At 55.0% G+C, this 15,944-nt stretch overlaps 2 protein-coding genes across 2 annotated transcripts; both read left to right on the forward strand.

Moving 5' to 3' along the window:
• Window positions 1–4,696: 4,696 nt before the first annotated feature.
• RHO25_010651 (uncharacterized protein) lies at window positions 4,697–7,409 on the forward strand (the record flags this gene model as incomplete). Its single annotated transcript, XM_023602446.2, has 4 exons — window positions 4,697–4,784; window positions 4,855–5,157; window positions 5,215–7,092; window positions 7,150–7,409. 4 exons carry the CDS (start codon window positions 4,697–4,699, stop codon window positions 7,407–7,409), a joined length of 2,529 nt encoding a protein of 842 aa, XP_023451509.1.
• Window positions 7,410–9,443: 2,034 nt separating this feature from the next.
• On the forward strand, window positions 9,444–9,930 carry RHO25_010652 (uncharacterized protein; the record flags this gene model as incomplete). Its single annotated transcript, XM_023602445.2, has 3 exons — window positions 9,444–9,539; window positions 9,606–9,843; window positions 9,896–9,930. 3 exons carry the CDS (start codon window positions 9,444–9,446, stop codon window positions 9,928–9,930), a joined length of 369 nt encoding a protein of 122 aa, XP_023451513.1.
• Window positions 9,931–15,944: the final 6,014 nt, after the last annotated feature.

A 15,944-nucleotide genomic window follows, 5' to 3' on the forward strand; every position in this document is an offset into this window, starting at 1 on the left:
GGGGAGAGGTGAAGTGAAGCGTGTCGTTGGAATAGAGCAGTAGCGTGAGACGAGGAGGTAGTAGTGAAGGACTGCGCTGTTTCAGAAAACTGGCCGGCAGCGGCTGCCTCTGAAACAGCGCACACGGACAGCGGGCCCATGCGCACACCCACCCACTTTCGCTCTGGCTGTGCAGCGTGTGCTTGACTCGATCGCATTAGCCGCCGTCCGGCCTTGCTTTGCGCGCGCACCCCAGCCAGCCAACCCTCGATGCGCCGTCCCCAGCAGCGCGCTGCAGCACGTCCCCGGCCAGACACGTCGTTGCCAGCCTGTCCTCCTCCTGTGATGGAGCGCCAGTCAACCTACGCTTCCAGTTCATCTGCACGGCGCGCGATCCTCCGAAATTATGCTGCACTATTCACTCGCTGCCACTCTGCCCGCCCGCCCCGGCTCCGGATGCCCGCCCGTCTCCCGGCGCTGCCAACAAGGGATGGTTGCGCATTCGCGGGCAGCGTGATGGGCCGGAGCAAGTCGAGACCTGCAGCGGACCCGCCTTCTCTGCCTGCTCGAGAAGCCCACGAGTCGATACATCATCCGCCAACATCGCACAGATCGCGTGGCGCTGACAACTGGGTTCTGTGCGACCACCATGCATCCGCTGCCCTGTCTTGGGCGCTACGCCCTGGTAAATGAGCAGCGCGCCCTCGCGGATGCGTCGAGCGCCGCCAGCACCGCACGCGTGCCTGGCAGACTCCGCCATCAGAGCTGCTCGTGTGCTGCCTACACTGCGCTGCTCTGCTGCTCTGCATAACGGCGTCGATCATACAGGTACGCCTGCAAGGGCAGCGTCGGCAGCCGAAGCGATCTGTTTCATCATCAACCACTCTGCTGCGCACCCCACGTTAATGCTGACTATGCCCCGCGACTCGCAACGACATTTGTTGAGCTCGAGCTGCTATAGCGCGCGAGACTACTGCCCTGCTGAGGGAGTGTGTCCTGGTCAAGAGCAATGTCTCTGGTTGCAAGCGGCCCGGCCGTGGCTCGCGGAACTGCTGTGCAGTGACGTGGGGCCTCTGCATTTCATCGCCAACAACGCTCTCCGCCATCATCTTGCAAACACACATAAGCCCGGTGTACAACAACATCGCGGACGCCATCGGCCTTCGTTCCGGCCAGGCATCCCTTTTCTGATATGTGCTATTGCCAAAGAATGCCACTATGCCCGAGCTTTGGCTGAGTGGACACCCCGTCACCACGGTGATCATGCGAGTCAGCACTACTCATGTGCAGGATCAGGTCGCCCAGCGCCATGAATTGCGTACGATCACGACCAGTAGAACCACATCCTCGTCCGTGAGCAGACTAGCGGCGATGTGATCAAGATTCCAGTCACCACTGAACCCATCGCACAAAGAACCCTGTCAGTGTCTTCAAAGAGTTGATCAACGCAAGTCCAGCCCAAAGGAGAAGCGCAGCCTTTGCCACACGATGCTCGTGCTACTACGAAACAGCTTCCGGCGCTTGTTTGATCACTTTCGGAGAAAACCCTGAAACACGACACAGGCGCAAATTGTGGCTGTACAGCAGCACCTACCTACCTAGACATCTTGGATGGGCAGTAAATGACGCGGATCCAACGCACATCTTGCGCAAGAAGATTTCCTAAGCTCCGTACAGAGTCCAAAGCTGGTTCTACCTACGCCCAGACACGCCATCTGATGCCATCTTTACGAGGCATAGGGCTCTTCGTCATCCATCTTGCAGGGCAGTCGCAGTCTCGGACATGACCCGATCGAACGGTATACCGAAATTGTATCGCCGGCAAGCCGGCAGGTCCTTTGGGCGCGAATGCGTCTCAGTGTCACTGCTCGCACACTGCCCATGTCTGCACAGTGATTGCGCTTTGATGTGTCTTCCACAATCGGATGAACCCAAGGCTTTTCCGGAAGATCAATGCGCTGCATGGCAAACCACATCCGGCTCGAGCTGTTATCTGCCCTTGCTCGTCTATTGCCGTCTATAACACCTCAAGTCGTGTCAACAATCTCAACGGAATGATGTGGAGCTGTACAACCATGGTTATCGAAGACAACTTTCAAGGTGAAGCATAGCACAATGTGGCTGGCAGTGCAAGAAGCCGCCGATGAAGCTTTGCAAAGAAGTGCCAGTCCTCTCGCACCCAACAAACCGAGGCTAATGAATCAGCGACAGCATTCCCAGTGATGCACGAACTAAGAACATAAGAGCCGACTTTCTGAACACTCATCGAGATGCACCTTCGGACTTCGACCAGGCGTCGACCCTGTAAATACTTTCTTTACAGAATCTCCACTTTCACGTACGACTTCATCGCGCCATTCACATGCAATAACGTTGGGGCAGCTTGTTTCTATGACTTCCTGGCGCAAACCGCGCCCTGGTCATCCTGGCAATTAGATGGATAGAGTTCGCGTTGCGACCAGGATGCCGTTGCCGCATTGAACGAGAATTACACGCGCAGTACAACATACCGAGCATCTCCTTGATAGCGGAAGCAGAGTCCGACGGTGCCTGAGGAGAAACATACACTGACCCTGCGATTGAATTCGTCAAGTCGCTTCAGTGCAAGACACTACGCGTACAGGGACGGTGTTCAGATCGCATACAGCAGACTCATACTGCGTCGACGATATTGGCCAGTTTTCGGTGTACCGTCTGTAGCGTGCGCTGACGACAAATTGATCACCAGCAGCTTGAATCTCACCATTGATGCATCGACCCTTCAATTCAAGCACCAGATTGGACGAACGCCGCACCTGGATCTGTCCGTGTTCGTGAATGTAGGGCTCCATCTGTCCGGCGCAACAGCCGAAGAACGCGACTCGAGCAGCGAGGCTTTCGGCAATGCTAGATCACATCACATCAAGTACAACCATGAGCATTTCGGGTCGGACACGTAGGTTCTCCGTTACTTTTGTTCTCTCACTCTGATACAGGCACACTAGCACGTTCCTGCAAACATAAAACACGAGACAGCACGGTCTCCGGCTTGACGTGTCTCGAAACTACACTTTCGATCACATCGACGAGCTTGGCCAGGAAACAACCACACCAAGCAGCGTTTGAATTCGCAAACTGGTCTGCGGGTCCCAGTCTATCACGACCACCTCTCCGAGCAATACCCCAATCTGTTCCAGGATCATCGACTTTGAGCATCGCCGCTCTCTTCACGGAGGAGCGGCCAACAACCCCGTCGAGCGAGTCGTGGCACAGCTGCTATGATGGAAGTGGACTGTCTCCACTGATCCACCGTCTCAGAGAGATCATAATCAAGCACGGCCGGCATCAGCATGCTATGCGTGTACTTCTGCCGGCCGAGGAAGAGCTCTTTCCCATGTGTCCCCAACAACCAAGAGTGGAAGCCTGGGGGCTGAACGCGTTCGAGTCAGTCGAGTGTGGTCGGAGCACACAAGAGGTTGAAACAGGCAGACCCCACGAATATCAGACAACCTGTTGATCGTTATTTTTGGGCGAGCAGGAACTCCTGGCCTCTGCTGGCGAGTCCATACGATCGAGACTCATGCCTTGCTCCAGCAGAGCATATTACAACAGGGCTTGCATCAATCAGCGATGTGAAGTTCGAGATGATCGAAATCTCCTTCTTAACAGATTCGCGTTCGCATAGCTCGCCCGATGCAGCTGCAGACGAGATCTAGGCCTGGTGGCGGCTCTCCTTGTGAGCAACGAAAGATCTCGAAGGCATGAGTGCAAGCTTTCTCGTCGTAGGTGATGCATGTTGCGCCAACCTGAGCAGGTTTTGTCTACACGAGGTTGCGCAAGATCAAGTCTGCATGCTCACGTCGACCTTCCGATGCGACGCTCTGGTACTCTTCTGTGCGGCTGTCATAGTAATGGTACTCATCGATACAGATCAGCATTAGTCGGCTCAGGATGGACCTCAGTGGTCTTGCATTCTGACTTGAACTTCACTGACAGTGGAGGTGTAGATGCGTCCTGCGTGTTGTAGAAGCTGTATGCGACATAGTGATCTTTTGAGCAGGTGTGCAGAATCGAGGCCCAGGACTTAGCTCTGTTAATTGAATTCATTCATCCGTAGAACCTGTCTGCCCACGATGGCCCATCCGGTTGCAAGCTCACTGAGAGCAAGGGGGAAGTTGACTCCTTCGGTGCGGGTGAGCGACGAGTACCGAGGGCCACGCTACACAGTTTCATCAGTACATCGCAGTGTCATCATGCTGATGCATACGTCAATTGCGACGCCTGTACTTTGTACTCGGCGAGAGGTTGTTTGTGTAGATATGCGAACGCAATAGTCACGAGGAAGATGTTCGCACTTGAGTCCGTTGCCGCTACACCAGAATGTGGCGCCAAGGGCAAGGAGAGGTCATAGCTAGCGCCCGGGCGGCTAGCTCCGAAGCTGCTGTAGGAGGCAGTCTTCACCACGCGCGCGTGCTCAGTTGCAGACGAGCTGTCCTCTCCACCTTCTTGACGCCGCCGCCTCGTTGTACCCACCCGATATTGGAATCCATCATTTCTCCGCGTCGAGCGTGCAAGATAGGCGCTTCGAAAGCCTGACCGAGTCACGGCGCCAACCAGCACGCAACGTGCCTAGTTACCGCTCCTTTCCCGAAACGCCGGTCTCAATGTGGTGGGAAACATTGCAAACTCCACGGACGTCACTGCGATAGGGACGGTGTAGCACAAGCCGCCAGCTGCGATGGCATATCAGCAGCAAGGCGGGCTTGGGAATGGCGGAGGAGGTCCGGAACACCATGGCCCACAGGGCACTGAATACACGTTGCAGGGTTAGTATCAGGAAACAGGCTAGCTTGCAGGCCAGCCGGAGGAGTTCATATACTGATCTGAGTGGTACAGGTGTAATGCGCTTCCTGCAGATCGAATGGCACAGTCACGAGCGAGCGCGCAATGCCTGGGACATCGAAAGGGCCGAGATGAAGGCCAAGATCGCGAAGCAGGAGGGAGAGGTCAGGCAGGCCAAGCGAATCAATGAGCAATTGGAACGTCAAGTGCGCATGCTGGAGAAGGCGTTGAAAAACGAGCGGGCAAGGAAACAAGCGCCCAACGGGACAACAGAGTCAACGGAAGAGAAATCTGCGCAGGAGGATGCGCAGAAGGTCAAGAAGGAGGACAGCAAGAATGGTGAAAAGCAAGACAAGCGTAGGTTTCTCAGTGCATTGAGAGGACCGATGAACGACATGCTGACATTTGGACCAGCCAGCTTAGCCGCGCACAACTCCTTCCTCGAGACGACCGAGCTGCACGACACCAGCGAGAAGGCCCGCGAAGAATATCTCGACCAGACAACAAAATATCTCAAAAACTGCATGAAAGAGATACAATATTTGCTCACACCTCCGCAACACCCTCCGCCGCCGCAAATACTTCCAAATGGCAACATTACTGGCCTCCCCGATGCACCGCATCCCATGCAGGATATATATGAAATGCAATATGGCGACCAAGCGCGACAGCAAGGATACCGCAATGGACGGGGCGCCGGTCAGGTCCTGCCCCAGCAGCAACAAATACCGAACCATCAACCTCCTCCGGTGCCAAACAGTTTACCGCAATCCGCAGCACAACGACCTGATAGCCGCGGGCTAAGATACCCCGAATATTCGAACCAGCAGCCTGCCGAAAGCGTGCAGCAGCAGGCGCCGCAACCACCTGTACAATATGAAGAGCAAGTCGAGAACATCACGCATACATTTGATAGAGAAGGACGAGAAGTGCGGCAACCCGAATCACACCTTCCACAGCCGCAGCGGCCGGGCAGACAACAGTCTGATGCCGAGGGATGGACTTTTGATGAGGAGCCGCCGCCGCCATTGGATGCACCACCCCCAGACGTTCCACCACCTCGAAGGCCAGATACGGACTTATTTCCTAGCGCGGCAAGTCACTCTCAGGCGACGGCGAAATCACCTCCGCGGACAGGACTCCATGGTCGACGGAAAAGCTCAGGCTCGTCAAGCATGAGCCGAAGACGAAGTTCTCAAGGCAAGAATCAAACAGATGATGCAGCTGCAGCGATAGAAAGCGATCCGACACAGTTCAAAGTCAAGTTCGCGCTTCGAGGTCACCTGGACGTTGTGCGTAGTGTAATCTTCAGCGGCGGCGGCAGTCCTTCAGAGCCGGAACTTTGCACTGCCGGTGATGATGGCACAATAAAGCGGTGGATTGTGCCTGCCACTTATCAAAATTATAATCCCGGGAACAATAACCCGGATCTAGACATACAGGCCATCTTTACTCACAGAGGTCACGAGGGAATTGTCACCTCCCTTACCGCGCCCCCAGCCAGCACAGGTTTCAGCACTGGAGGACGGGCGAATGGCGAAGGCTGGGTGTTCTCCGGTGGGCAAGATGCCACGATTCGCGTCTGGGAGCGAGGGAGAGTCGACCCCAAGGCCACACTTGAAGGGCACACAGACGCGGTCTGGGCCGTCTGCGTTCTGCCAGCTTCCGTCGGCGTTGTTTTTGGACCACAATCTAGCAACTTTGGCGGGCCTGACCGGCTACTGCTCGTTTCTGGATCTGCCGATGGCACGGTAAAGGTGTGGGCGGTCAGTGCTCCGCCTCAATCTGCTTCACCTGCTACTGGATCTCGAAGAGGTGTTGGTGGCTCGAGAAGACACAGTGTGACGAGCGGCAGCAACTACCCCACAAGTCCCCAGCCGAGCGTGGCGAGTACGACTCCCTTCAGCTACACTCTCGTACATTCGATCGAGCGAGCTGGAGACATCAAGGCCAGCCCTACAAGCATTTGTCCGCTTTCGCCTTCTGGAGAGACGTTCGTTGTCAGTTACACTGATTCGTCAGTGCTCATCTTCGACACGCGGACTGGCGAAGAAGTCATCGGCATGGCATCGGGTGAAACATACGATGGCACACCGGATACTAGCATTAATGCTGTTGTAGCCACCAGCGCTGGCCTGGAGCAACACAGTGGCGGCATACTTGATGCTGCGACTCGCGGTCTGGACTCCGAAGAGGTCGGCGCTGGCGCTACGGGTGGAAGAGAGGGCCTCGAAGGCGTGGTGATCACAGGGCATGAGGATCGTTTCGTGCGATTCTTCGATGCCAACAGTGGTAAGTTCATCTCCCAAATCCTCATTGGGGCTCTTTGCTAACGACACTCCTTTGCAGGTCAATGTACGTACACTATGCTAGCCCACCCGGCCGCCATCTCCGCCCTCTCCCTTAGCAAGGACGGCCGAGAAGCTGTTTCCGCAGGCCACGATGCCTCGATTCGATTCTGGTCTCTGGAAAAGAGGATTTGCACACAAGACATTACAAGTCATCGAGCCATGCGCGGCGAAGGCGTCTGTGATGTCTGTTGGAGCCAAGATGGAAGACTCGTGGTTAGCGCTGGTGGCGATGGCGTTGTGAAGGTGTTTGCGAGGTAGTTCGTCTCCTCAAAGTTATTAGAGGAGGAGTTGAGTGGTACGTCGAGTCAGCTCGAAACGATGGCTGAGAAGTCGCTCCCTCATTCCCCTCCCCGGGGGCCGGAAGAAGAGCGTATTTGCATATGGATCAATGAAGGAAAGCGTTTGAAAGAAGACGGAAGAGGATGAAAGGTCAAAAAGCACAGTATGCTTCTCCTTCCTTCACGATCCCAATAATCTTTTCCTCATTGCGGGAGATTTGCGGCTACACTGTATGGATGGGCCATCGGGACTAACTTTTGTCTCTCCTTCGTTGTGTAAATATCATGAGAAGAGTTTCGCATTGTTTTCTTTTACTTTCTATTCGGAGTGATGGCGGTCATGGACAGAAGAAATTTACTTCTTTGTACGGATGATCCTAGGGTAGAGCGGTGCATATGAGGCATGAGAGCGAGCGAGCAAAGAAAGCATGAGGACGGGAGGTCTTTTGTCTCAGTAGAATCTGTAGGATTTTATGGAGCTGGTGTCTTTTGAGGAGCCGCCTCAGTAACCTGTGGCTCGACTAACGTTCGCATGTGTGCCTCTACTGTGCTAGCGAAGGTGTGCGCTCGTAGATGTGTGTCCCTTGCGTAGAGTAATTACTGTGCCTCTAATATGCAGGCTCTTTGCTGAGGTCCGTCGCTAGCACTCTTCGGATCCTTCCCTACGCGTGTATAATCTTGCCTGCTGCACGGTGTCCTCGCCTATCGCGCCGCTCATTCCCCTGATAATCTTCTATGCTCCATGCGCAACTCAAGATATTCTTCCTGTGCTACTCGCTGCCCTTGTATTGACCGCCCGTCCAACCCCGGTGCTCCTGGCTGTTTGTCCTCCGCCATGGCTGAGAGATCGGCGAGATCTGTTCTTGCGATCCGAAGATTGTTTGCTCGAATAACAGTCATTGCGGACTCGATGGGTCTCTGGGTGCTGTGTGAGATGGGATTGTGTTTGCTGAAGTAGAAGGGTTCGTAGAATGTCCGATCGGGGTTCTTATGTATTGGCCCTGATTGTCGTCTCGCTCCAATAGCAGTCGCTATGGATTGAGTTGGTCTTCTGGCGCTTCGTAGGCCGGCGCTGTGTTCGCTGAAGCAGAAGGCTTGGTGGGACAGCCGCTTCGGCCTGTGCTGTATCGAGCCCAATGGTCGTCTCACTCTACCAGCAGTCGCCGCGAAGTCGACTGGGCTTCTGGAGCTCTGCGGGCTGAGAGTGTGCTCGCTGAAGCAGAAGGAGTGGTAGATCAGCCGGTCTGAGTTGTGTGGTATTGAATCTGATGGTTTTCTTACTCCAATAGCAGTTGCTCCGCAGTTCGCAGTGCTCTTGCCGCTCTGTGGGCCAAGGACGTGTTCACTGAAGCAGAGTCAATGGTGGATGAGCCGTGAGGACCGCGGCAAGACAAGGTGGTGTATGCTTTCGCCGTCTGCGTTGTTCTTCCACACACTGACCGTGGTTCCAAGCGCGCCCCGATCTCTATCGCCATGCCCACTTACCAGCCGCGCTGCTTGCCGTCTGACCGTCAGGAGAGCTGATGAGGGAGCCGGAGACTGGCCGGTTTCCAGTGTGGTGTATCTCACCGTCGTTCGGGTTGTTTGACCGTGAGCAACTCCCCAACATCTGCTGCATGCTTGAGCACCTGATTCGCTCTGTCCGCTAGGCCATCGCTCTGCCCAGCTGCTCGTCGATTGACCCCCAGAACGTACGCTCCTCGAGATAGAGCCAGAGCAGGCTCAAGTGAAGCCATAGGGGCGGGACCCACCGCCCCTTCCCTGGCTGCCCGGCAACCCGGCCTTCAGTTTTGCCTCGCCAAACAATCACAAACTGAAGGCAGCCAGGCATGAGCCTCACAATGGCGGAGCTGCGCCTCAGGCCCCGCCTTTCCCTTCGTCGGCTTTCTCTTTCCTTCCGCACCTTTTCCTTTCTCTTTCTTCCACACACACCAACCACCACCACCACCACCCACCACCAACCACCATCCACTTCCATCCACACACAACAGTACCACCAACAACACATCACACCATGCCTCTCTACAACAGCAGCATCGCCCGCGAAGTCCTCACTGAGGCAGAGAAGGACCGCCTCTTGGCCGTCGCACTCAGTACCGCCGCCGACAACGTAAGTCGCCGCCCTTCCCTCACTGCCTCCTCACTGAGCAAGCTGACTGACGCACTCCCCTCACAGAGCGCCATCAACTGGGAGAAGGCCACCACCGAGTTCGGCGCCGCCTCAGTTGACAGCATGAGGGTGTCGGTCCGCAACATACACAAGAAGCTCGACAAGGCCGGCGCCAAGACTGACGGCAACGACCTCACTGCCGGCCCATCCAAGACCACCAAGCGCAAGTCCGGCGAGACTGAGGAGGCCGAAGTGAAGGCAAAGAAGCCACGTGCCACCAAGAAGAAGGTCACTGCCACCAAGAGTGAGTGTCATCTGAGCCCAATACTGAGTACAAATGCTGACGTTCCTTCCAGAGACCGAGGAGACTGAGGAGGCAGAGGAGGAGTAATGCCGCTCGCACGTGACAAAAAGTGAGCCCACGTGGCCGTTCTTCCTCACATAGCAATGACCTGAATGCACTGAACTGAAGTCCCGTCCATTTGTGCCCCTTCCTTGTGCCCTCATGTGTATGCCCTTAGATTGCGATAGTGAACCCACGTGGCCGTCACTTTATAGCAACTGAAGGTGCGATGGCTTGATGTGAGCAGCTGTTCAGTTGCGCTCCTGCCTTGTCTTTCTGCGCATAAATGCCCGTTGCTTCTGTCGTGAATTGCTGCACAGAGCCATTGAATATGGAAACGCTGCGCAGTCGTGTCTGTGCCTGTGGTCGGAGAAACGGAAGTTCTGGCAACATCTCTGTGATATTTCCGATTTGAGAGGCATCCAATATCAAGATCGTGCGGATATGAGCCTAATAGACCGCCGGAGACATGCGTCAGGCCTCCAATATCTCCGCAGCATCGTCCAGCTGTGAGGCACTCAGTGTCAAGATGGGGTGGATAAGCGGCCTAATGGACTACTCGAGACATGCAGCAGACACTCAGTATCTCTGCAATATTTTTCAATAGTGAGGCAACTGGTGTCAAAATAGTGCGGATATGCAGCCCAGTGGACCATTGGAGAGACCCACCGGCCTCCAGTATCTCTGCAATATCGTCGAGCTGCGAGGCACCTGGTATCGAAATAGTGCGGATATGCAGCCGAATGGACCATCGGAGAAACGCACCAACCTTCAGTATCTCTGCAATATCGTCCGGCTGTGAGGCACCTGGTATCAAGATAGGGCGGATATGCAACCCCAACGATCATCGGAGGGACGCGCCAGCCTCCAGTATCTCTGCAATATCGTCCAGCTGTGAGGCACTCAATGTCAAAATGGTGTGGATATGCAGCCAATTGGACCGACGGAGACACGCATTAGGCGTCCAGTGTCTGGGCGATATCGTCCAGCTGTCAGGCACCCAATGTCAAAACGGTGCGGAAGGGCAGGCCAACGGAGCACCGGAGATACGCAGCAAGCCTCTAGTATCTCTGCAGGTTTGAGCCTTTCAAAGCCATTCAATGTCAATATGGTGAGAAAATGCAGCCAAGTGACCCGCCGGAGAACCCCAGTAGCCTCCAGTATCTCCGCAATATTGTCCGGCTAGGAGGCATTGAATGTAGAAATGGGCCTGAAATGCACTCAAACGAACCACCGGAGATGGACAGCATGCATCTGGTCTCTCTGCGATATTGTCCGGTTGAGAGCCATTCAATGTCAAAACGGTGCAGATATGGCTCCATACGAACCACTGGAGGCAGGCGAATTGTCTCCTGTGGCTCTGAAATGCTATTCAGTTGAGAGCCACTCAGTGGTAAGATGGCGTGGAAATGCGTCCATACGGATCGTTGGAGAAGGCGATGTGTTCCCAATGCCTCCGCGGTGCTCTCCGGTTGAGAGCCATCCAATATGAGAACGGCCCAGAGATACTCCAGACCAATATTGAGAGACAGGTAGTGTGTCTCATTTGTCTCTGAGATCCTGTCCATTTGCGAGGCATCCAGTTGTAGCATAGTGCGGTCATGGTTTTAGACGGACCTGCGGAGGCAAGCATCATGTCTCCAGTATCTCTGCAATACCATCCGAGTAAGAGCCATCATGGGGAGGTATGAACCAGAAATGCAGCCGTACGGACCTCCGGAGATAGCCAGCATGCCCTCCATATCTCTGCAATAATGTTGGGTTGGGAGCTAATGAACGTAACGATGGACCGATGATAGCTCAAGACAGATCGTCGGAAACAGACAGCGTGGCTCTCGTGGCTCTGTAAAACTGCCCGGTTCAGAGGCAGCGAGCGTTGCAACGTATCGGAATGCACCGAGTTGGGCCAGCAGAGATAGGCAGCGAGTCTGCCATAACTCTAGAATGTTGCTGAGCTGAGAGCCAACGGGGGTCAATCTGAAGCGTCCATCGTGCTAGTCCTGAGAGCTGAGAAAGGCCGCTGAGCCTGCAGTAGCTCCAGAATGGATAGCTGCTCTGAGGCACTGCCGGGGAAAGTTGATTGGGCCTAGGCTTGATCTTAGAGACGGAGAATGTAGCACGTTCATTCCTTGCCTCTGGCAGGTCATGGCGCTTGGTGGCATCAAATATACTGAAGAGCTGAAATAGCGTCCCTGCTGGACCTGGAGACACGCAGAATGTCTCCTGTCTCCGGACATCCGACCTGGAGGATATGTAATGCGTGGTCTGCTGGATCGGCTTGCAGGCAGATGAAGCTTCGGAGATAGCCAATGGGCCCTTGTGTATCTCAGAAAATGGAGCTGGCTGACTGCTGACAGGAAGGCAGACGGGATGAACCTGGCTTGGAGTCCGAACCCGGAGAATAGCAGCATTGCCGGTTTTGCTCCATAGAACTCTCAGCTTAGAGGCATCGAGGATAACGACGGGATGGTAGTGATGTTGTGCTTTCCGTGAAGGCACATACATTGTCTTTCAGCTCGTCTCTGCGGCATGCTGAACGACCGAGGCATGGAAGGTCATGGAGGTGTAGTGGCATATTGAAGCCTGAGCGATGAGACAATTGAGCCGTCCGGACGACAGTCTCTGCCGAGTAGCGCGCGAGAAGGGGACCAAATGTGGTGAAGATGTGTGGATGTTGTGGTGCTCGACCATGGAGAAAGCTTGTGCTTCTGTCAGGATGGCTCTGCCGAATACTGACAGCTCGAGGTATCGGATGAGGGTATAGTCGCGATATGAGTTTGACGCGAGGTCAGAGACGGAGCCATCTGTGCCCGATCTCTCTGTCAGGTGTATAAGAAGGGTAGCAACGGATATGGAAACTGTTGGCGGGATTGTTCCAGCTGGTCGTCAGAGCCATAGGGGTGTCCTGTGCTGACTTGTGCCAGCAGAGGCATGCCCGAAGCATTGCAGGTCAAGAAGTGATCCGATCAGCCAACCCTTGTCAAGAAGAAATCCAGTAGTCTCAGCACCCTCCTTCGGCTAGCGAGAGACCTGCTGGGGCAATCGAAATGAGGACTGCAGGATCCTAGAACCTCATGCCCGGGCGGGACGCTGTCGCATGATACACTGTACCCATTCATATAGTATACCGCCTGCCGTCAGACTGTCTTTTCCTCGTGCGCCATCTCATTCAGCATTTGGTCGCTCGCTGTGCTCAGGCCTCGGGCATCGGGCGCTCGCGATAGAGTGTTGGCCTTCTGTTGCTGTTAGTGCTGTGCCGTGAGTCAAGCCTACAGCTGTGAGATTGAGGCCCAAGGATTAGTCAAGGAGAGCGCCGTCGTGAGGAGAATGGTGCCGCGGTGCAAAATAAGCTGAGAGTGGAGAGACGTGGGTGTACTTAGCCGTGCAGCGATGAGAGTCGCGCCTTGCGGCGCTGCTCGCGTCTCGCCTGCTCTGCCTACGTGGGCCATCACTGACAAGCCGTGGACTCGGTCAAACAATGGACTCGGGGGACCGGTGACATGTGGAAGAGAAGGCGCTGAGGATGATGTTGATGCAGTGGAGAGATGTGGTGATTGTGCTTGCAGTCCAAAGAAGCTCAAGCCGGAAGAGCCCGCTTGCCAATTCTGACTTCCTCTCTTGCCTTGCCTTCTATGCCCTCAACAACGCTATGATGCAGCCCTTAGGATCGCCAGTGGCGCTTTCGCTTCCATGAAGAGCCTCCCATCCTCCTCGGAGCATCCTCATGCCCACCGTAGAGACTATGCCACCGGGCTGAACTAACCGTAGCACACCTTCCTCCGATCCAGCCATGTATTCACCTTCAGTCAGCGAGCACGCCCAAAGCGCAACAATCGATAGCTGCTCGTCCGCACTACATCATCAGTAGGACCGCAATGTCGACCTGGGTTGTGAGCGGACGTGCTGGTCCTTCTTGTCGTGCTAGGCACTTCGGGACCACGACATGTCCGATCCATGGTCGGAATGGCACCACACGCGATACCACATCGCGGGACGTCCTGCAAAGGAGGACTCAGAACGGGCATCGGCAACGTCACATCATCCACTTGACGTAGGATGCGTACTGCTGAAGATGCGGCGCACGATGGACCTTGAGGTATCCGGCAAGAGCGACGATCCGGCACACTGTAGGAGGACAGAGCTAGCCATGGAATAACTCGCATGGGATACAGCGACAGCAGGATCCTTCACACGTGCCTGAGGTCCTGGTATGGCTGCTGAACATGGCATGATCATCCACACCGCTCCGCGGGGGTGTCGCTTGGCAATATTGTTCCAGCAAAGCGAGGATAGAAGATGCCTGCAATAAGCCGCAGCATGGCCGTATACCCGAGCGTCCAGCCTCAAGCTATGATACTGAGAGCGTAAGTGGGCAAAAATACGAAGCTCGTCGATGACAATCCTGCGATGATGGAGGAGGGTACTGGCAGTTGTGAGTATACCATCGCCTACGCCAGAGCTCCGCGCAAAGCACTATCTGCCTTCCAGCAGCACGGCAGTGCATTGCCCTATCATTGGCATTAAAAAGGCCAGGAGTGGCTTAGAGAACTTCTTGCTAAGCGCTTGGAAAGCTGGATAATTCAATGCGGCGTCATATATGCAATGAATGCCCTCATCGCAGCCTTCTTACTTTATCACCGCAAGTACATACACAAATCGTCGACATGACTTGCGGAGAAGATGCGGTGAGTTCGTAAGAGGTGAAGGAAAAGAAACATGAAAGAACATATACGCTGCCCACGAATATGAGGACAAGACATATTGGAAAATACGAAAAGATGAGGCCCTGTACACTTACCTATGCCTAGACGCTGAACCGTCTGGCAGGTGGCACATCTTGTTCAAGAAGCCGCGCAAGCAAGCAAAGTGGACAGCGCACTGCTGGCACAGGCTGAGAGACAGCTGATCCGCGTAATGCCGACCCAAGTGCCACAGGTGTTGCGTGGAACGCATTGCTCACGGTATATGAGCCCCGAAACTTGCATTCGAGAGGCTAAGTCTTGTCCAGGCGGATGCAATTACTGCGTTGTCCGATGGTCCTGCAATCATCGTGATGGATTGCTGTCTGCGACTTCTTTCTGCTTTTGAAGTTTCTGGCGACACCTCACAGGCTTCTGAAGCTGGCAGGCGGCTCACCTTTGCTGGTCGGCTCGTGCTGAACGTTGCTTCAAAGAGGGTAGCTCATTCCGAGGAGTGGACAGCCTTGACATACCTTTCTCGCATCTCGGAAAAGGTCTCGGGCTTGAGTATTGTGCGGTAGCACTCGCATGCACATGGATCCGTGGTTCGCTCTTCATGGGACGGTGCTTGAGGTTCAGAGCCTCCTGCGTAACGGCGGTCTGCGGTTTATGGCGCGACTGATCTGTCACATCGCACGTATCGACACTACTTCAAGTAAATCATTTACGCTGGAGCTGCTCACTGCTTGTTGGTGTTCGGAATCCGAATGGGTGGGTTCCCGGCCAACGCCCAGCCGAGGGCTGATTCTTTAAAAGTTGGCACGCCCCAAAGTGCGCGGCGCGGGCTTCCAGACAATGAGTGCCTCCAAAGCGGCTGGCTGATCTGTACGCAGTGATGCCGGTCAGATCGGGAAGCCTGGTGGGCTCGTTGCGATGTCGCGGAGTTTCTTTACTGTAGGTCTCCAGCGAGTATCCTCGTCCTCCAGACCACATCCACGCTGGCTCTTTCGACTGTCAATCCCCAATGACCCGCTGCATCTCTCATGAGCAGTGCTAGCAGACTGCTGTCCGTGGTGGGATCGGGTCAATGGCTAGTTGGTACTCGTGGATCGGCTGACGGAAGCTTCGTTGTGCTCGCGGGTTCGTTCGGTACTGTTCGACGCTCTGCGGTGCTCAAGGATGAGTTGAGAGGACAATGCTTGTCAACACAGTGCTGCACGTATGTTGTGGTTCTCTAGGTGTGCTGAAGGAGGCCTTGAGGGTGCCCTGAATAAGGTTGTGCTGCTGGATTCGTGCCTTAGCTAAAGCAGCACCGCCCTTCTCACAACGACCAACCCACCACACTTGCGCACACACACCGTCACGACCGGACACAGCACGGTC

The sequence above is a fragment of the Cercospora beticola genome, chromosome 7 (genome assembly GCF_033473495.1).
Source record: "Cercospora beticola chromosome 7, complete sequence".
Classification (NCBI taxonomy): Eukaryota; Fungi; Ascomycota; class Dothideomycetes; order Mycosphaerellales; family Mycosphaerellaceae; genus Cercospora; species Cercospora beticola.